At 39.1% G+C, this 23504-nt stretch overlaps 1 protein-coding gene across 1 annotated transcript; it reads right to left on the bottom strand.

Annotated features, from left to right (window-relative positions):
• Nucleotides 1-17352: 17352 nt before the first annotated feature.
• LOC140238937 (kelch-like protein 13) lies at nt 17353-23277 on the bottom strand. Its single transcript, XM_072318834.1, has 3 exons — nt 23190-23277; nt 19651-20410; nt 17353-18968 (listed from the first exon to the last, which is right to left on the bottom strand). Exons 2-3 carry the CDS (start codon nt 20349-20351, stop codon nt 17744-17746), a joined length of 1926 nt encoding a protein of 641 aa, XP_072174935.1. The 5' UTR covers nt 20352-20410; nt 23190-23277; the 3' UTR covers nt 17353-17743.
• Between the last annotated feature and the right edge of the window lie 227 nt (nt 23278-23504).

The raw sequence follows: 23504 nt of genomic DNA, 5'->3' as shown, positions 1-23504 counted from the left end.
GGCAGTCAATGAAAGTGACCCCGCAAACAATGCAAGAAAATATGAATGGATAATTCAAACATCATGAATTTGCATGATTACCACATAGTTTGAGCTAGAACAAGCCTGTGATCATCAAGCGCACCTCAACTTTCGTGTTGGACGATGGCACTACGTTGTGATTGCAATACATGACGATTGTGATGTGCTTTGAGGATATTATTGTCATGATTTCATAGCTATCAACATACATTGATACGTAACTTGATTTCCCTCTTTCGCTTTTTTGCGTCGTATTCATATAAGCTGCATGTGGCCCATCATCATCATAATCATCATCATCATCATCACAGTTTAGGTATGAGGGATGTTATTGCAACTTTTGATTTCCGACAAGTCTGTAGACATTATTCACAGTGGTAACGTCTTCGACTAAACTGTTGTAGCATTAACCATAGCAATGGTAATAGCAATGATAATAGCAATGACCAAAAATGGCAATATTAATGATATTCATAATAGTAATGATGACATATGTATGAAAAACAATAATATTAGTAATAATGAAGGTAATAACAATTGATAATGCTAGTATAGTGAAAATACTATCTATGCTGCTGCTGCTGCTGATGGTTGCTAATAAGGCCTAGTAATGATAATAATGATATAGTGACAAGGATAACAATATGAGTCTTTTAACCCAGGTAGCCCCATCAGTGAATGCACTATGTTCTTCCAAGAGAACCCGCCGTTTTTATCATGCACAGTATCATTGCCAGCTTATACATAGATGTATATGTCTGGGTCAATGGGGAGGGCGTTGTCTACATGATATTTTGTAAAAGGTTGTACAAACCAGACAGAAGTTAAACCCAGTGTCTCCTGCGTGTCACAAACCAAGGGGTGTTTCATGAAAGCTTTAAATTAATCTGAAAGTTAAAGGGACTATGCCATGCAAATGCATGTTGACTAATATTGACTCATAATACCCTGATCATCACATTATGCATTTGTTATATGGCCAAAAGAATATCTGAATATGTGTCACATATTCTACAATATTTTTTTCTACTATTTTACTCCAGATTACTTGGATACGCCCACAAAAAAAAAAAAAACACTTTAGAAACAATGGATGGTATGTTGCTTTAGTTTTTAATGATAATATTACTTCTATAATAATCATCATGAAATGAACATTTTTAGGCTTTTTTCATGCAGGCATTAACATACAAATTAAAATAAGTGACAGACGAATTTTTCTATAAATTTTGATAACGATTTGAAGTGGATTCTGAAAACATTGATCAAAATATTGGTTGATGGAGACCAATGACATGCACCCTTTAAGTTGACCTTTACTTTAAGATTATCTTGAATCCTATGTGAAATACCCCATTTTCTTACTCCACCATCTACCACAGTCTTTGTAATATTTATGTTCACGACATGGAAATGAGAGACTTGTTTGTTTTGTTTTGTTTTGTTTTGTTTTGTTTTCGAGAAAAATGTGCTGCAGCTATGCACATACCTCCCGAGAGTTGATTTTATGTCTTGATCGTGACTCTGAATCGGCAAATAAGTCAAGAAATATAACAGAACCACAAGTGCAATACGTAGGCGCCTATACGTATTTAATAGGCCTATACATGTATTATGTGTGAAGTGCATCGATCAATATATATATATGTATATAAATGATGTATAACAGAAAATATTACGTTCTTCGAATGGTTGTCTGCGCTGCTAGATTTAAGTTGAACATCAAAAGAAAACACTATCGTGTGTGTGACGACGGCATGAACAAGACCATGTGTGTACAAATTTTGAATTGTGTGCGTCTGAATATTTTGCGGGTCTTTCAGCTCTTCAGCGAACGTCGATTATGTGTTTATCATATTACGTACTAAGTAATGTTATTGTATAAAATCATCACAGCAAATATAAACTTGTAAAGATGATATCAACTACAGATGACCCATAATTCGTGTTTCTTATTTATGCGTCAGTATTTCACACGAAATTTCCGCATTGATCGCGTCCCCCACGTCCTAACTTCAAAACGGCAACTCACAGATAAAAACATATCTAATCACATAATCACACTGCATCAATCAATAACACTCCTCACATAACCGCTCGAGCACACACTTAAACATATGGCTAACATTATGCGTATTGGTACATTCAGACATATTGATAATTAGCTACACACTCGAGTGGGCAGAATTTAAAGGGATGGTACAGTTTTGGTTGAGATGGGGCTTGAGTTTTCCAACTTATTTTGATGATGATTTTTTTTTTTCAGATAATGAGAAACCTCCTGTGAAATATGAAAGAGCATGCGAATTCTTAGAGGAATTCGACGTTTATTTGATGAAAATTGATTTTGAAATGGCTGAAATATCCAAAACAAAGTAATCCTAATAAAAGGTGAGACTCACCTTTTATAGGATTGCTTTGTTTTACTTTTTGGATATTTGAGGCATTTAAAAACCGATTTTCATCAAATAGACTTTGATTTCCTCTTTAGAATTGTGGGCTTTTTAACATTTCATGAAGCGGTTTCTAAACATCTCGCAAAAAGTGAAAAGCTGAATTCTCACCTCAACCAATACTGTATACCATCCCTTTAAGACGTGAACATTTCCTTGTTCTGCTGCACCAAAACATACGATACATTACGGGCATCATAAATCATGAATAACATATCATTAGCGACAATGGTGGTACATCAGAACGAGGTACATTGTATTCTTATGATAACACTGATACGGGGGTAACACACAAACGTGTGGATACAATAGTGCTAATCTTTCATTTGAAAACAGGACTTACTATACTCAGAAGAGAGTGGAACTCTTGAATCTTTTAACTTTTGGCACTAACCACACCAGTTGATTTGCAAGATGTTGACATATTTAGGTTTAATCTGCATCCTTCACAATCATTTATGGAAGCCATGACATTCGACCACACAAACATATCACACTAAACCTATATACGATCATCAATCATACAATCTAATATAACACCCATATCACTTTATATTGAATGCAAAAACATAAACTGATTCAAACTCGTTATGCAGTTATATCAAGCCAGTGTTAGTCAAAAGGGTCCTGAACTTTCGACCATAAATAGCAGAATTTTTGTAAGAGGAAAAAAAGGCATAAAAAAAAGAAACAACAACATACACTTATAGACTATAGATATGTCAGAGCATAACATGCACTGCCGGAGATTGGCTAATGAAACTATACGGAACAATGACAACTAAAGGGGCTTAGGTCTTAGGAAAGCCTTGCAGATTAAAACGACGTACAAGAATTCGTTAACACTGGGATTAGCATTACAGTGAGTTTTTTTTTTCATTATAATAGATTAACTCATAGCTGAAGAGCCAGTCATAAGTTTATCTTCTTCTAGAAATGGCTTTTCTTTATGTATATTATGAAATTTCCACATTACACTCAGACAATGTCACATGATTATGGAATACATTGGAATTTCTAAATCATCTATTCAGAGTTGGTTGTTTTGTGTTTTTTTTTTTTGATAAAGAGGAACATCACTTCATGTTTATCGAGGACTGAGAACAATAAATATGTCTCTAACAACTTTTCTCATATAAACAGATAAACATATCATATATGTATGTATATATAATATATACGAGTATATGTATATGTATATGAATATTTACATGTATATAGACATATAATGTATCCTTACTTGGCTTGGCAAGAAAGCAACGTAACAATGATTGCTCAGATTTAACCAAATTGTCGGTTTTTCTTCCTACTGACTTCTAGAGTCTCTGACAACTCATTTAATTAGAGAAGTCAAACACTGGGTACTTTTTATGCATCTGGCAACTCTTCATTTTTAATGGCTGAATTTATTTCCTTTTGGACTATATACATTTTACGCAGTGTCACCTGCAGTGTGGCAAAAAAAAAAAAAAGAAGAAAAAGAAGAAGTTCTTACAGCCGTGCATAACCTACTTGACCAGGCGGTAGCTTTAAAGACCTCACAATGCCTCAAGTTTGGCGTTGAGAGGATCATAGTGAGCCGACCAGGCGTGTCTCATTTTCCTTGGATGCCAGCAATTCCGTCTCACCTTCCCCGACGAACAGCCGACTACGACTACGACAGCGACAACGGCTACGATGGCACAGATAACAACAATAGCGACCCATTTGACACTTTTGGCGGGTTGGTTGATGTCGAGGACGATTTCGACGGACACATGACCAAGAGCGTTTGTCGCCGTGCACATGAACTCCCCCTCGAGTTCTTCGTTAATTTGTCGGATGATGAGAGATCCGTTGCGGTCAACCGAAAACAAATCGTTGGCAGTAACATCCGTGATACGCTCGCCATCTGGAGTTAGCCAGTAGATTGTGGGAGATGGTTTGGCATACACGGGGCATGCCATGACGAAGTCACTTTCCTCCGCCATCGCGACGTAGTCGGTCGGGCCGCCCGTTTGGAAAGGCCCGCAGTGGAAGTCCTTCGGGTGGACAGAGTACACGTGCCTCCCATGCAGTGCTGGCGGTTCGGCACATTGACAGGAATCGATCTCACTTCCGGTTTTTTCCATCCATGGATCGATCCAATCGATCCCGCAGTCGCACACAAGGGGATTCCCCCGTAGAGTCAGGTACAAGGGCACTTCGACGTCTTTAAAGATGTCTGCCGACAATGTTTCGATCAGGTTGTCGTGTAAATGCAGCGTGTGCAAATTTGTCACCCCTGAAAATAGAGAAGTATTCAGAGTTTCCAAACGATTTGAGTCCAGTTCCAGCTTCGACAACCTCTCCTTCCCACGAAACGCGTCATCTGCCATCTCCGAAATATTGTTATCTCTGAGTGATATGATATTCAATTCTGGTAGAGAAGAGAGGACTCCCTTTCCGATTCGAGTTAACTTGCCCCCGTTCAGTTTCAGCGTCCTAAGCTTCGAAAGGCAACTGAATGATTCGGTGTCTACATACTTCAAGGGGTTGTCACCGACGTCAAGCACCAGAAGATTCGGCGATGTACAAAAAGCTTTAGGCTGTATTGCTTCAAGTTTATTTGCAGATAGGAATATTTCTTCCAGCGACGTTAAACCTTTGAAAGCATCTCCTGACAAAGAGACCAGAGAACACGCAGAAATGTTTAGGTGCAATATGCTGTCGAGATTCATGAAAGTTCCGTCCTCGATTAAGTGAAGCTTATCATTTGTGTCTAGGTAAAGATACAGGAGCGACTGGAGATCAGCAAAGGTTCCCCGTCTGAGGGCGCCGAGCTGATTCGATCTCAAGTCAAGAGCTGTCAGGCTCTGCAATCCTGCGAATGTCCCGGGGACCAAGTTGGCGATGCCGCTCGACCTCAGGCGGAGAAGCGTCAGACTCGTGAGACCAGTGAATGCCTGTGGATGTAAAACGAGCTGCGCGCGATTGTGTTCTATGAAGAGATGCGATAAGGAGGGAAGTGAGCCCAGAGACTCTGCATCAATAACAGATAAACAATTGTCATCGAGTTCGAGCTCAGTGAGGCTAATGAGTGGTGCAAACACTCCTGCCTTGATGACTGATATGTTGTTGCTCGATATCCAAAGCTTTTCTAGTTTGGATAAACCACTAAAGGCATCCTTGTCTATAGTAGATATGAGATTTTCACTGATATTAAGGACTTGTAAATGGGAAACGTTAGCTAACCCATTCGCTGGCAGGAATCGTATACTGTTGCGCTGAATATAGAGAAACTTTGTCCGTGGAGGGAGATTGTCTGGTATTGTATTTTGGTTGGTTCCCGCGCAGAACACGCTGTCGCCACGGCAACTGCATCTCTCCGGGCAGGTTGCTGATCCCGGTGGTAGGAGCAGGAGCAATGCGTGCAGAAGGACCAATGGTGCAAGGCCCTGACCCAGTCGCTCCATTCCCCAAAGTGAGAGATTCTGAGATACACAAACACAACAGGAAAAAAAAAGTTATCCTGCGTTTACTGCCGTATTCATGAAATTCATTTAGACTACAAGTATTTATCTCGTACCATACATATCATCTTGATAAAGATGCATCTCTTTCTTTTCTCTTATTTTTCTTTTACAGAAATCCTTTTTCCAAGACTTCATTCATTAATGAACGTTAGTTATCAATAATGTTTTATGATATCATAGCGTGAAGCGATGTCTTCTAATCCGATATGTTTTGATGTACAGTATTACAGGAAAAATATCTGAATAGCGCTTTATTATACGCAGAACACACACGGGGTATCACAAGAAAATGGAAATACTGAAATACGAGCAAAGTACGAATGAGTGAACAGTGTCTATTTTCCTTGACTATGACAAGTTGTAATGAGACAATGAGCAACATGTCTGCAGATGCCGAATATTTTTCGTATTCACCTGTCATTCATTTGAGAAACTGGGATTATAACTTGACAAAGGACTATCAAAGGTAGTATCTCGGTGATGAAATAATTTTGGAAAAGAATATTTTATTTGCAAATTTAAACTTACGTCGCTGACGCCACAAGAACACTGTCATCAAAGTAAGGCACGTTCACTGAGTATTCTGTGTGTATCTATGTTGGTCTTTCTCTTCCAGACCAGGGGCCCGTTGCATAAAAGTTGCAATTATGGTAACTTTGCCATCCAATGGTAACTACCATGGTAACAATACTCAACAGCCAATCAGAATCAAGAATTCCATGGAAGTTACCATTGGATGGCAAAGTTACCATAATTGTAGCTTTTATGCAACGGGCCCCTGGAAAAACAAAAATTGCCAATAAAATATCAAAGATCTATCAGTGTCTATTGTCCAAGTACTATTGTATTTTGGGGCACATTGTTGTTGTTGCTGTTGCTGTTGCTTTTCCTTTATATCCTTGTATTTTCATCTTTTCCCTCCTTATCATGTAATTCCAGCTCAGTTAAACTTCCCTGACGTTCCTCTTTTGGGAGCTTTCTAGCTTCACAATTTGATATTTAACAATGGAATAATTTTCCACGAAGTTCCGTTTACCTATATAAGCAGATATGGATTACATTGTATTACTATATGATCATCTTATGGTTTTGCCAGCTGTATGAAAATGAAATTTTCTTTCGACTGACCACAAATCATTCACTTTGAGATAAGATCAGAGTTTCGTCTATATACCTTCATCCAAATGCATCAGACACAGTGCATCAATAAAGTGTTTAAAATAATCATGGAGATCTCACTCAATGAAATAATTGTTGGGTTGGGCCGGTGTTACACACACTGGTGACGAATTCAGTACTACCTGTAGGCCTATTTGGCAAAGGTCAGTTTACGTGTTAGCACATAGGGAACTGTCCTTTTCAACTGTACCGGGCGAATAATTGTAACAGTGGCTTGTTGCAAATTTGACTATTATAATTTTATTTGGTTTCCGTGATCATCCCTGAATCTACGATGGGTTTGGTCAAGAACGTATTGTAGTCATACATGCGCCTTTCAAATTTGGAGATTCGTTCACAATAATGAATTATTAAACAGAAGTCTCGTTAACAACTGTACTGGCCAATGTGAATTAGCCATAATTACGATATAACTAACCATGAATGATAAGAAACGTACGTGTCTTTTCTTTCTTTCTTTCTTCGCTTCTTTTTTCTTAATCTTCAAATGGCTATAATTATGCAGCTAGCCATGATCACGAAGGTGATCTAGGTTGAATTGGTAGATAGGTGGGCCACTTCACCGGGCTAGCAGTCAAGAACCCTGCTCGTTACGACGGATGAATGAAGTATAGGATATTTATGCGCGTTGGCTGTGACCCTCTCATACACGGAACCTCCATTAATGTCCTATGGCCAGATGGCTATCAGAGGGACAGGCTCGGGGACGGGGCGTTTTGCGTCTTATAGAGGGGTCGGTATGATTACACACAATATTGCTCGATTTATAGACTACATTGTTTTCAAGTATTGATTAGTCAATATCTTTCGGTGCATGCTGACGAAAATGGCGTACATGAGAATTCTCGAAAAACACACGTCTCACCGTTTTTTGAATGATGAAGGTCCACAGAAAGCTCAAGTAACCTTGAATATCACACGCCGTCCGCGTCAGTCGTACTTTATCAAGATGGGGGAATGTCTGACAGTACGTGCTTTAGGAACAGCAGGAGATAATCAGCATCGTGTGCACATGTAAACATGACGAATCGCAGTACGAATCACAAAAGGAAATGGCGATCGTAAAAAGACATACAATTTTGCAGCGCGGAGGCACTGTCATATCGACCTGTAAATATCTAATACACACATCAACCGATAACAAAGTCAATTGCACGTGTTATCTGCGAGTCCAAAGGGCGAAAGGCCGTGTTTGAATACTGTACCGTTCTGGCGACTGGAACATCACGGTGTTAAGGGTTTGTGTCAGGTTCCAATGATTCGTCTTCACAGACTGATAAATGGGCTAAAATGTCTGATAAAATGAAGAGTAATTGTGTAATGCGGTGGCAGTTTGTATAGCAGCAGGGAGGTGCTGATAGCAGCAAGTCCTATCAATGGTCATTGTTGCCCACAGCCATCTTTGATAGCTGGTCTCTGGCAGGGATATTCACTCCAGTCGCATTGGAAGTTGATTAGGAGGTTAAAGATTATCATTAAGTTAGTTATGCAACAGTGTGCGCATCACAAGAATGTCCTCCGCTGTAAATTCTAATGAAGATTTAAACGTTGGAGACTTACGTAAGAGAACATTTAACAGACTGTACTAACGTCAGTCACATCAGTTTGTGCTTGACCTAGATTTTACGAGTTCAACCATCTACCATGATATTTCAGGTACACTTTTTTTTTTGTACCAACTTCATTAGTAACGTCCTCGACGATTGTTCCTTCCTTAATCCCATGTTGTCTGTTTGAGTAGGGCTGTTCCAAATATTTGATCTGTGCAGGAACAGAAGCAGATTAAAGCAAGAACTGGAACGAGAAGATTTGTGATGGCGCCATTAAGCCAAGGTTTTCTACACTCTATAAGTTCTGTGCATATTCACCTACCATTCTTTGAGAAACTGGCAAAAATCTAATACACTGTACAATGTACAAGTGTATAGTATTTTGCTAAGTTAAAGCTGTTGTCGCAAGATATATTTTCTACCGCAAGTTGACATAGAAAACAATATGAAATAGCTGGTACTGAATTGTCAAAAATATGCAATAGAGTGAGCTCAACGTGCAGGTATGCGACTGCTACTTGTATTGGCCTTTTCGGATGATAATGACTTTTAATACACGTACAAATCTTACTCATGATTGGCTCATTTTTCGGGAGACTTTGAAAAACTACACCCCCCTTCCCCACGGGGCGGATCGATATTTAACTTGTCCAATTGGGCAAGCGCTAGTGTCGAGCCCTGTATATAGGATAAACACACACACACACACACACACACACACACGCACACACACACACACACACACACACATATATATATATATATATATATATATATATATATACATTGTATATATATATATATATGTATATATATATATATATATATATATACGTGTATATTATTATGTATGTACACGTGTATGTATATACACATTTATCTGTTTGCGAAACTTGTTATAAGGTGAAGTATTTACTACAAAGGGGGTATGATTGAGGGTATTTCCCAATTCAGCGGTCCTTGGAAGGGACCTGTGAATAGTATTAGGCCCTAATTCATGGGTGAAGTTAGTGCACTTCAAGAAGATTCATACATAGGCGATGAAACATTGTCAAATATATCCCAAAACACAAATTTCAAGATTGTTGTTCATGCTGTTATTTTCTTGAATAATTTCACCATAATTATTGCCTTTTGCTGCATTTAGGTAAATTGAATATCTATCTATCTATATATATATATATATATATATATATATATATATATATATATATATATATATATATTACATCTATATATCTATATATATATCTATATCTATATATCTATATATACTGTATATATATATATATATATATATATATATATAATATATATTAATTCTTGTAAAAGTTTGTTTGATATATCGGAAGGAACTAAAGAGGAACTATAGAATACTGTCATGGTTGAGGTGAGGATTCAGCTTTTAACGTTTTGCGAGATATTTAGAAACCACTCTATATTATGTTAAAGAGCATACAATTCTACGGGGAATCAAACATATTATAGATATGTCAAAAGCTTATTTGATGAAAATCGGTTTTGAAATGACTGAGATATCTAAAAACAAGGTAAAACAAAGAGATCCTAATTAAAGTCGTGGCCTGTCAATTTTATTAGATCACTTTGTTGTTGTTGATATTTCAGCCATTTCAGGGCCAATTTTCATCACATAAACGTTAAATCCTTGAAATTACATGCTCTTTCATATTTCACTAGAGGTTTCTCATTATCTCATCAAAAATGCTATAAATCTGAATCCTCACCTCAACCAGTACTGTACAGTCCCTTTAAGTAATTAGTAATTTTGTCCAGAGAAATACAATATCCCGTCTATGTTTTCATAACAACGTTTAGATGATTAGGCTCTACGAATCTTCCGTGATCAGATACTATTAGGGAAATTAATTTACGGGTCTGTTGTTCTGGCAGTTCACTGAAATTAATGAATTTCCTTCTAGCGCGTCAGAAGCGGAAAGCAAATCACCATCCATGTGATTTCTCCGAAGGCACAGTACATGTATTTGTTTTGTTTTGTTTTGTTTTTGTTTTTGTTTTTTGCAAATGACAAAAGGGATTTCGATTTCCTGGGAATCATCAGCCTTCCTGGTTTTATTGCTTAGAAGGGATGAAAGGAAAATTGCAGTCATTCGATGCCAAACTCGAGTCTTGTCAGCAACAAGATAAGAATACATATCGCATATTGTCTGTTTGTTTACTCAACACTCAATCACACTGTCTGTTACACTAGTACAAGTCACGCACTCTATAAATAATGTATAGAGGAAGTAGACATGCACACAAACAAAGGCGTTTTGCAGGCTTTATTACTGCAACGACATGTTATCACGCTTATTGCAAACTAACAGGGCATGATCAAATATTGTGACAACGGTTTTGTGATCTTGCAATCATTTTAGTGCCATCTCAGTACACCAAGGTGCATAGAACAGAATCGATTCCACCTTCATGGAACAAAAGATAATAAACACTTTGAAAAGCTGAGTGTGAGAAAAAGTCGTAACCTCGCTAGATACTGGTGAACAAACTCTGTCTCAAATACAAATGTATGCATTTCGACGTTATCTATACGAGTGGTTGTATGACTACAAACGTTATAAAGAATGTGCACTAAATTGACAACCAAGGGCTTGTTTATCTGTTGTTACTTAACTTTCATACAGCCTGTAGTTTCAAATAACATACACTATTCAATATAACACTGTGAGTGACGCAATCATCTTGACCCCCCCCCCCCCTCCATGAAATAGGGAAAAAATACCTTAACAAAAGACTCATGGGTTTAAGCAGAAAGACAGCAGGCAATCAACAAAAGTAACAACACTTATCATTCGAAGCTTGGTTCTCTTGCAGCAAAGGAGGTGGGACAAATCTTTTCAGCATATAATCATGACTTTTTGACATAATTACCAGAACTAGCTTTTTTTTTTTGTGTGTGTGCTTCAAACAACTGTATTTATAGGTAATTAGAACAAACGATCTTGCAAAATATCTAAACATAGTCACTTCGACTAAAGGCCACCGCAAACATACGACTTTCGGTCGAACGGCTGACGGACTTTAGATCTGAAATAAATCAGAAGAGCCTCAGAATAGACACGCTTGTTTATTTCAGATCCAAAGTCGGTCAGTCGTCAGACCAACAAATCGTATCAGGCTAAAAATTACTCATGTCTGGTTCAAAATACTTCCTACCTCTCCTTCCTATCCTAGACATCTTGCACTGTTGAGTATCGAATTGCTGAAATGTACACCTACAGTCTGTACATACAATCAAATCTTGACCATCATGCAGATAAAATGAAGTGATACAATGTACGCTTACTAACAGCGGGGGAGGTGATACCTTCTTGCTATATAAATCAGCAAGTCACGCTTTACTACATGTATTAAAAGGCAGCGACTACACACACAGCTCTATAATATTAACCATCAAACCATTACTTTAGAAAAATACACATTAAACAGTTATAAAAAACGTAAATATTTGCTAAATACACTATACTCAGCCATAAGCTCATTGAATTATTTGGCAGTGCATTCCTATCAATTCAAGAAAAAAGAACTACATTTCATCACTTGTGTATTCAATAACAGTTTGGCAATATCATAAAGTTTGCAAATTGTAGGCCTACATGATCATGTTGCAAATCAAGATGGTACAGAGTGAGAATGTAGTGAAACATTAAATGAACACATCATTTTCACACTTCGTGTAGGTGTAGGCGTCAATTTATACTGCAACACAGCAAGCTATTGTCACGTGTATACAGCACTTCTTGAAAAAAGCAATCCAGATAATTTGCGGTAATGAAGAAAGCAGTTTGAATCAACGAGTCTAACAATATCGCTAGCATTTAAATGCAAAATGTTAAGCCATGCAACTTGTTTGATACAATATACAGCAGTGTAATAAATGTAATAGTATTGAGATCCTGTGAAGACTGTAATGCGTAGCGTTACATAATACATTTTGCACACTGCGCAGACATTGCCCTTGTCCGAGTTCAGACGAGTACTCTGCACTACACAAACATTTATATTGAACAACTTAACCCTTCCTGTGCCAGGTACTTTGGACAGTGTGTGTAACACTATGGGGGTTTCTGTATCAATTAGTATTCAAAGCAAACAAAGGATTAATTTACACCTGGGCATAGTGTAACCTATCAACTGTTATACAGCTGTAGATCTTACACCACCCAACATAATTGAATAACCAAGCTTGTTCAAACGAATTCTAACATTTCATGTGGAGCATCTACAACTTAGTGTACAAAGTGTACATGTATGTCATGATATTTGTGAAGATTCATTTTTCGGCAGGACGACAGATACATTCAACATTACAAACAGTACTTTAATCTAACATTATAAACAGTACTTTAATTTGACGAAAAGGAAAAAAAAAACTGGGAGACTGCCTGATTTGTATGTGTGCCCCCATCTTCGCTTTCTTCTTCTCCTTCTTCTTCTTTTTGTACAGTGCTGAATTAATCTGCTTGTTTGCTTTTCTATCTCCACCGCCATATTATAGATATCAAAATCATAAAGGTAATTACGTTCACTTTAATACCTTGTTGATCTAACAATATATCACATTTTATCATTGTTGTTGAAGTAGAAATGGCATACATGTACCATACTGCATAAAATGCATCCATCATCTCTGCCCCCTTTGAATGACCCCCTCCCCCCCCAAAAAAAAACAACATCAACAACAATTCTTGATCATAATACTCTACTCACAATCGAAAAGGCTACATACATACTTACTAAACCAAGATAAGACATAAAGGTTTTAAACCCTGCCATGCCCCAAGCATCCTTGCATGTTCCAAGCCAAGCACAGAAGTATAGTATGCGGTGCATACCATGTTTCTAGGGATATTTTGTTCCTTGTGCATGTGTTATTGTGCTGTTTGTATTCTACAGTGTATATTGCACTGTACAAACATACAGTAATTTTGAGAATCTAAAATGTACATGAATACTAGCATGCGATTATCTAGTGCACAAAAAGTCATACCCTGTAATCAGCTTGTTTACTATATAACTTAGAAATACACACAATTTATGTCGGTGATCACGAGTACACGTTCAAGTACAGCATTTTCTTCTAGCATGAGATGATACAGTAGTAAACATCATATATTCCATTATTAGCAAATAATCTAAAGTGTAAAATTTGCATGTAGAATTGTACAAATAAATGCTGCCCAAGTCTTTTTAGCTACAGCTGTGTATGAAAAATGCATAATTACATGGAAAGTACACAGAAAAACGATTAATACACGGTATTGCAGTTTCATCAGCCTTGCAAATGGTATAAAATGTCACTCATGCCGTTTCACACACTTAATACATATACAGCCGACCATACAGTAGCACAGCAGTCTTGCATTTTCAAGGTATCTTTGTAGCAAACTAGTCTACAACTTATAGTTACAATTGCAGCAAATTTACAATGCCAATGCTTATAATGCACATATCACTTCTTGAAGGCATGTTAAAAGGCATGTTGAAAGACGAGACTCAATCTATGTACACAAAGGAGACACAGGATTTTTTGCTTTTCTTTTTCTCTTTGCAACTCCCCTCATTTATGACAACAGAAATTAAAAGGGAATTTACTTCTCCCTTAAAATTCAATGTGTCTCTGAGTCATTTTCTAACATTTGAATAGTTGCAGGGTATGAGTTTTTCTTCAATTTGTCTCTCTCTGTAAAATTGAGATATCTTGTAAGATCATAAAATCTGCTGATCTACCGGTATATTTCTAACAGACATGTCGGAAAAAAAGGGTCGAACCAGCAGGAATTGAACCTGTCAGCTAAGTACTGTACAGAGGGAGACAAAGTGATGAAAAGTCATACCCCATATCTTCACCCCTCTGCTTAGTAATCTCTTGCTTTCATTTTCTTTACATACATTTAGGTACACATTCAAAGGAAATGAAAGAATGGCTCTGTAGATGGTATGAATAGAGATTCTCCACAGAGTCTCTACAACGAATGGTCAAGAGAGAAAAGGGCATCCTTACTATTAATGAAACATCATATGGACCACAGCAAAGAATTTGTTACATAATCGGGTTACTAGTATTGCACAAAAGCCTTGTAAGTTAATCATACTGAGCCTTTTAAATTAAATAAGCACACATTTAAGAATGTGAACAGATCAGTTTAAAGACCTTTTAATACCAAACAGGAAGGAAAGAATAAATTATGACCAGTTACAATGTATATGGAATAAACATATGATACATTCATATATTGTATGTATTGATCATGTTATAGTGTGTAAATGGACATTACTATGATACCATGTTTGCCTAACTTTGTTTGTTTGTTTTTTTACAGTACTTTTTGATCATGAATAAACAGTCAAATACTGACATGCCATATATTACGGATCTCATCATACTGATGATCTGATGACCAAGGTAATGCACTAACTATCCAACATACAAGTATTGGGTGTACATATATATTCATAGTTAAAGGCAAATGTTGATTAATTGTGTGTCTTACATATCAGATGGTCTGAGTAAAAACCCAAGGTGATGTCAATCTGCCACCAAAAGGCTGGAACATCACTGACAAAGAGCTTGGGTGTTTTTGGTCAGCCATGCTGAAAATTCTAGAACTACAGTGCGACCTCTCTTACCCAGCTATATTTTATGTCGGGAGCGGCACCTGGATATGGGATGACCAGTGTTCATTGAAGGGTACTGGTAGGCTGCCAACCCAGTGGTAGCTACGTAAAATGTAGGTAGCGTACACTGCACCAGTAGTGTAACTTATGCTGACATATCTAAAATCATTTCATTTAAAAATTCATAACATGTTTCTGTAGGGAATATCGTAGGTGTTTAAATTGTGCGAGTTTTGTAGGAGTTTTAATAGTGTTTGAAATCACTTTTTTTTTGTCTTCACTGATTGGATTCATCTGGATAATAGAGATGTCCGGATAAGAGAGGGCAGGCTAATAAAGGTAGGTTAGGTTGGACTGTAAATGCATGCATGATTGCTCTAATGAGCAGCTGATGACTCAGCAACATCACTGCAAACCCCGCGTATTCAAGCAGAAACTGGTATCACACAAAATTTTTGTTTGACTTTCACTCTTACAGCAAAAGAACATACTTGAAAGTCTTGACAAAGGGAAAGAACAGGGTCTGCTGTTTAGTTAAAATCAATTCAGAGACTGACAAACAAAAAAAGATGCAAGTCACTTTCTGGGTTCTTCGGGAGGTATCTGAAGGCATGTTATTGCTAAGCAAGTTTGGGTAATGAAGATTAAAACACCACTTTTCACAAGAGTCTGACTTTGGAGATAAAAAGTCTGATCACTGCAGCCTCAGGACTAGGAAGGGGGGGTGGGTCTTCCTCATATCAATAGTGTCATATAGCCATTAGCATTAGCATGACACGTGGCACACTGTTTTTAATCAACAAAAAAAAAAATGCAAGGCTACATGAAAACACACAGTCTGAAGGTAACAGAACAAGGCAACTATTCACAGTGTACTACACGTATGGCTTGACCGTGCACTCGGTATTGTGCCTCAGTTTGCTTGGGTCATTCTACATGATTGCCTCTTTTATCTGCGACAAATGAGGTATGACTTAAGCCCACTCATTAAGCTTACTGTTCCTGTGGAACAGGATTAGGGATTACCTCACCATCTGCAATTCATCTGGCACAATGGGGCTAAAGAAGTTTCCAGCATGAAGTGCACTTTGATTGTCTAATAAGTCCAGACAAGGTGCCAGCTATTTAGCCTACTCAAAACTGTTCAAGCATGTGATATGGTCACTGCTGGTGGCGACCTTTTGAGAAACTCTAAAACACCGCAGGGCTGCCAAAAATCACACTTCAAAAACAGAATAGTTCTCATAAGAAGCTATAGAGCACAGGAAAGCAGCATGTATCATGTGCTACAATACTAAATGATTCAACAAGAAAGGGAGGCTTTTACATGCTATATTCCTTTGTCAGGATGTGGCAAAATAATTTTTAGATATAATAGGTCTAATTTCTTCCCAGGAAACATCCTGCAGAATCAGAGGATGTGATAGCCTGACAACACTTTTATGGGCTGAAATAAAAAGATCCAATTATTGCGCTGCTTATTCAAAATCAACTGCTGGCTAATTGTGTTATAATGTATTTTACCCCTCCTTTAGAAGGTACAGGTTTGTAGTATATTATGAAAGGGGTGGAGATCTAATCTGCTGGCAACACAACAGAGCTCAATGCCAGTATCAGACCTCCCAACCTTCTGACTGAAAAATAGGGATGATCTGGCTCAAAAGTAGGAAAGAAAGAGCAGTTTCAATACGAGTGTGACATAGTAAAACTATCCAGAAAAATAGGAAATTCCTGTAGAAACAATACATGTAGCTGTGAATGGTCAAAATTCAGATTCTTTCCTCCACATTCAGTATGGTTGGGAGGTCTGCAGTATGCTTTTGCACCTAATGCTCAATATGAACATACAATACTTTCAGTTACGTAATGCTCTGCAACAATTTGGGATAGCTCGCAGCTCTGCAAAATAAGACCAGATTTACTAAATCATCATGCATGCACAGCACTATTTTTGCACTACAGTCATCCACAGCAAACTAAAATCTTACTCAGCCTCAGATGTGGCAATCAATGAATGCAATCAGGGAATTTCACACAATTTCAGATTCGAGACTCCAATTACAAAAAAAACAAGCATTTAAACGCCTGACAATTTGTCAATAATAAAACATTCGCATAGTTGAGAGTACACCGTACTACAATAATGATGATATGGTTGGATTAATATCATTTGCAAAACAATCTCATCTACTACGCTCATACCAACTGAGAGAGAACTTGTATGCCAGACCTCAAAAGCCACAGTTTCTTGACAAGCACAAGAAACAGTGACAGAAATTCAGAAAAGAAAATTTCCCCCAATCGAATGAGAGTGTGAAGTACATGTACCACGTGACTAAAATGTCTTCTTCTCTCTCTCTGTTGTCCTGATATCTAGGGATTCCTGTTGCTACCTTGGCATTAGCACAGTGCTTGCACTTCCATGTGACCTGTGATCGTTCAGCTGTGAAACCGAGGTGAAGTGCGAGTCTGACATGGAGGTGGTTTCCGAGTTGGGGGAGGAGGTGGTAAAGAAGCTGCCTGGAAGAACCAGGGTGCAACAGGACATCCTGAGGCTCGAATCCGGTAGCTCGGCAACCACATCCCATTCGTCCGCATCCACGTTGTAGCAGTGGACATCCTTCTCCCGCTGCCTTCCGAGGCCGTTGTAGCCGCCGATGACGAAGATCTTCTTGTCCTCGGTCGCCACACAACCTGCCATGCTGAGCCCCGTGAGCATTGGCGACATGGTGATCCACGCATCGTGCCGTGGGTCGTAGCGCTCGACACCCATCACATCAACACGATCGCCGTACGGGTTGAGGTGGTTGCCTCCCATCACATACATCATGCCTCGAATGCTGCATGTCATGTGGAACCCACGGGCAATGTTCATTTGGCACTTGGGGATCCAGTGGTCCGTCTCATGGTCATACATATAGCACATCTTGCTAAAGTTGTGGCTCGCAAATCCACCGGTAATGTACAAGTAGCCGTTCACAACTGTACCGGAATGTGCATAGGTGGGTTCGTCGAGCCGGTGGATGTACCGCCAGCGGTTTTCGGTTGGATTGAAAATCTCCACAGAAGCCATAGGACCTTGCTCATTCTTGCCCCCGATGGCAACAAGGCTGTCGTTCAGAGTTGTGAGAAAGAAGAAGGCACGCCGCTGCTGCATGGGACACATCTGCAGCCACTTGTTGAATCGTGGATCAAAGCGGTGGACCGTTCCTATACTCTCCTTTCCGTTGGAGTTGAGCGTGACCTGACCCCCAACCACATACAGGAAGTGGTTAAGATTAGCCACGCAGTGGTCGACCCTCTTCAGGGGCATGCGAGCCAGCTCCTTCCACACAAAGTTAAGCTCGTCGAGTACCAAGACCTTGTTGCTGACGCGGTGGTGGGGGAGCTCCCCACCCATCATTACGATCACCTCCCTGGTGGAGCGGAGACGGGTGCGAGGGGTCTGCATGGAGTGCTGGCGGTGGGGGACGAGGTGGTAGTTGAGGGCCTCGATGAGGAAGTGGTGGCAGGCGGGATCTTCCATCATGAAGGAATGTGACTGGACGTGTTCCACAAGATCATCACTTGCGATGAGTGGGAAGCGAATATGTTTCATCAGCTGGGGTGCATACCTGCCAGACAGTGATGAAACGATTAAAAAAGAAACTAAAAACTAACTGTGCATCACATGCTTCTGGGAGATAGATGACAATACAAAGCAATGGTGATTCCCTAATCACTATAATATGAATGACATTTTTTTAAATGACATTTCTGTGTTCCTATGCAGATGAAATCCAAGGAAAACATGTCAACATAATTCAGTGATACATTTGATACAAGAGTGGACAGAAGTTTGTAACTGACAAAGACAGACACAATGTATTACATTTCGTAGACTCACATAATCTTTTTTTTTTTCCTAACATTTTCCAACATTCCAACATCATGGAAAAGCGACTTTTAAAACATTTCTTGGAATAGATTAATACTGTACCTGTATGCCCTCAAAAAGTAGCTTCGATAATCTGGACCATACAGTGTATACTACGTGTGCTGAGGATTGGTTATTTCTTTGCACATGAGTAATTTGTTCTCTGAAATCAATATTTTGTCTACAACTGTAGAGCTTTATACATAGTCATGCACACATTTTTATCAAGGTATACATACATCCTGTCTTCACTTGATATGATTATGAAAAAAGCTAATCTATTACCAGTAACTCTACTTCTGCCTCATTACATTTCATTTTGAAACATACATGTAGTGTGTTCTGAAAAATAATTGTTGATCAATATCAATGTACCATACCTAACTCTGTTGTGTTTGTCATGGTCAATCCACCTGGCTCCAATCTTAAAGAGCTCGATCTCGGATCCGATGGACATGCGATCCTGCCTGAGGAAGAAGCACATGTCGTCATATTTGAGCGACTGGAACTCCGGTCTCTCCGCCACCGCCGTGAAGTTGTCCACGATAAAGTCGTGTGCGTCCTTCTCCAAGTCCTTGAAGCCGAACTTTCTCGACAGGTGCAGGACGCCGATGCAGTTCTCGAGGGCGATGACAGAGGTGAGGTACTGGATGCAGATGTTGATGACGCTGTGCATCTTCAGCTGCACGGCCCCGCTCACCACCTTGCGTACGTTCTCCAGGGTCAGCTCGATCTGCGAGGTGTAGGCGTAGTTGAGCAGGAGCTCGAGGCAGTCTTGGGTGATGTTGCTGTGGAGCTGGACGTCTCGCACCGTGTCATTCTCCATGTAGATGGCACGGAAGTACTCGCTGCATGAGGCCAGGACAGCCCGGTGGACGGAGAAGTGGCGGCCATTGGCGATGATGGTGCCGTCGCAGAGGATGCGCTCTCGCCACAGCCGGTACAGTTGTCCCAGGACGTCGGCGCTGTGCTCGGCACACTGGTACTGCCGACTTGGTGGTGGGGCGTGGTTCCGGTGAGGTTCGGGCCGTATAGGCTTCTGCATGCTGAAATTGCTGGATATTGCAAGGCGGTCAGCCATGTTTATCTTGAAGTTTTTTCTCTCTCCTTTACCTTTCCTTCATAACAGCAATTGATAACCTGCAATGATGAATGAAAAATAAGCTATCAATAAAGGCATATTTTCATCACTGGTATCTCCAATAAAGGATCTTAAACATAGTGATTAGTGATGTACACACAGTAGAACCAGTCTACATACACTGTATTTCTTTTTCACCTCTGCAGGGTAAATCAATCATTACCATGCCCCCATGGTCATGGAACCTTGACAATATCTCTGTAATGCAACGGCTGTCATATCATATCTTTCAACACCATTTTTATATTTTTGTGTTTCTTTTGAGCAGTGGTTAGAGCACATCTATACAGTACTGTACCTTATATGATGGGGGTTTATGTACCCCGACACTTAAGAAGTTGAGATTTAGATGAATTTTCACATTGCCATTCTCAATAAAAATATTCCAATACACAATGACGAGGTTCTGAAAATGATACTTAACAGTTCTTCCAAAGCAAAGCGAACAAAATCAATTTCTGTCGTAATTAGAGAACTTAACAGAAAACTAACTGAAACCCTTGCAAATATATTTTGAACATTGTAGCCAGCCTGCGTGTATTGTCTGTGGGAATGCCTCAATGGATTAACACTGAAGTTTGTCGTTTCTAACTCAAACACGCGCACAAGTTTCACATCGCGCGTGTGATACTAATAACGTTAGATCAATTGCGCGCTTCTTCTGGTTGACATATTATCATGAAACAAATCGCAATTCTACTTTATTTTAGAGAAGTTACCTAAAACATTCATATGAAATATTCATTCAAAAGCCATTGTATTTTATGCTTATTTTATGGGATTTTATTCTGTTTGTGGAAGTAAATTTTTAGTCCGGTCCCAGATTGTCCGGTTCGAGGCCGACCATGTACATCACTATCAGAACCCTCTAACGTTAGATCTACGAGTATTGTGTTACTTAGCCCGACCAGACGCTGTACGCTACGCGAATACAGCGTCTGACCAGCGAGCGGGCACCTTCAAAGTGGGGAACCACAACACAACAGAAAACTTATGAAAATTTATACGTTCTTTATAAACAGTGTACACGTTACCAAACGTTACTCACCTTAAGTGCATGCTTGTATTAGAGAAGGTTCGTAAGTCCATTGAGAGCCCTCGTGATAAGTCCGTGGAACCAAAAAATGATACTTTCTGGCGGATTCCCTAACACCGTCGGGGTTCATCGTTGCAGAATTCAAAATGGCGCCTTGATCTCTGCGGAAATCTTTTGCGTGCGTGCGATGCGCTGCGCTTGAGTGTTGGTGTAGCAGCACGGTCGACAGTGCGACCTTTTGAAAGGGCATTCAGATCATGTGACCTCCCGGATATTGGAAATGGCCTGGCGTGAAAGACGATGTACCGTTCGTGAACCGTTCACACATGCTGCATATAACCATCATTTTAGGTAAGTTATTAAATCTAAATATCAATATTCATAGCATAGATATGAAGTCTCATTATCATTTTGTTTGTCAGATGAGTTTGAAGTGACAAAAAAATGATCTAAAGTATATTTGAAGTGACAAAAAAATGATCTAAAGTATCAAAATTCAATCCGATCGCATGCGATTGTTGGACCCTCTTCGTGTTTGGAGCTTCGCTGGTACAGCCCTGTCGCGCTACGTATGTACAGCGGCGACTGGGCTGTGTATAGTTAGGTGTTACTATAGTCTAGACAGGTCTGACTGTAAGTTAATACACTGTGAGTGTACAGACACTCTATTAGGTTAGAGTTCGTACTTTCTTAGTTCAAGGAGGTTCAAGAGAATGGAGTCACAACTGTCGTATTTCCTTTGAAGTCACATTTGATGCCGCCACTCGAAAGTATTTGAAGCACGAGGCAAACTGGATCTGCCGCGCAGATACAACTGTAGGAAGACAATTGACTCGTGTCTCATTGCATAATCATCAGCCACTTTCTAACGAAAATATGTCTTTGTGATGGTAATTACTTTTCGCCATCCCTACTTATAAAAGATAGTTGGTATATACTGGTAAAGACACGGGGATGCACGAATAGAAATTGCGCAAAAAATGATGAAATGAAAATGAATATTACTCGACTGGCCGTGCCCGGCCAGTAATCTGATATATCTATTAATATGTAATTATACTCGAAGATTATTCCATATCAGTTTTATTTGGAGGAATCAAGTGGAAAAGCGATAAAACCGGCTTTCCAGGAGGGTACAGTTTTAAACATTTTCACATGATACAGCTCTGATTTATACTTTTGCACATATTTCTTGAAGGGATTGACCTTTGTTTAATGAGCTTTATCATTAAGTGAGATTTCGTTTCATTTAGGCCTAATAGATAAACAAGCAAAATATAGCCAACATTAAGTTAACGTTCAAACTGAATCTTCAGATTGCTCAGCAAGACAGCGCATCAAACCCCGTCACCAACATGACCAAAGGCACAGATGCACCTGTGGAATTCTTTTGTACATCAATAGAAAAGTGAAAACTGTTTGAATAATTACAGCCAGTTGGAACTCCATCTCTTAAACCTCCTTGCTTAGTTCGAGTGCTGGATAGGATTGCCCAAAGGGCGCCGGCGTCCACACTACAGTACACAGCACAACACTACAGACCTGAAGAATTGTCTACTTTGCCTTCTGATAAAACCTCACACAATAAAACGTATATGGGACTGTTTGATGTGACATTGCAACGGAAACTGTGTCATTGTTGATCGAAGGGCGATGCGATTTTCAAACAGTCATCGTATGCCAAGGCTGAAGTTAATGCATAATTACTATGTTATTCTCGCAATCATATTCTTGATACTTACAATAATGTCGGACAAATTTTCCTTATGGCGAATTTACGTTTATTTCTCTTGGTCATCACATTCCTGGAGATGGAAAAGCGTCAGCCGTTGCTATAATTAACCACAGCGAAGTCGATAGAGGGCGTTATTCTCTGTTGTTTGTTTTGTTTCATCACACGGGTTCTAATTTTGCAGTTTACCGTACAATTGCATTAGTAGGCCTACTTTGCTTTTGTTCAAATTTATTCTTTTTTTATTCAAATTTACTTTGTGTTATAACTTTCTTTTTCCCAAGGGGTATATTTTGAAGTATGTCACCATGTTCGCTCAGCAAAA

This window comes from Diadema setosum, chromosome 15 (genome assembly GCF_964275005.1).
Source record: "Diadema setosum chromosome 15, eeDiaSeto1, whole genome shotgun sequence".
NCBI lineage: Eukaryota > Metazoa > Echinodermata > Echinoidea > Diadematoida > Diadematidae > Diadema > Diadema setosum.
Note: the sequence above shows the minus strand (reverse complement) of the source record. Positions and strands in the feature narration are given on the sequence as shown.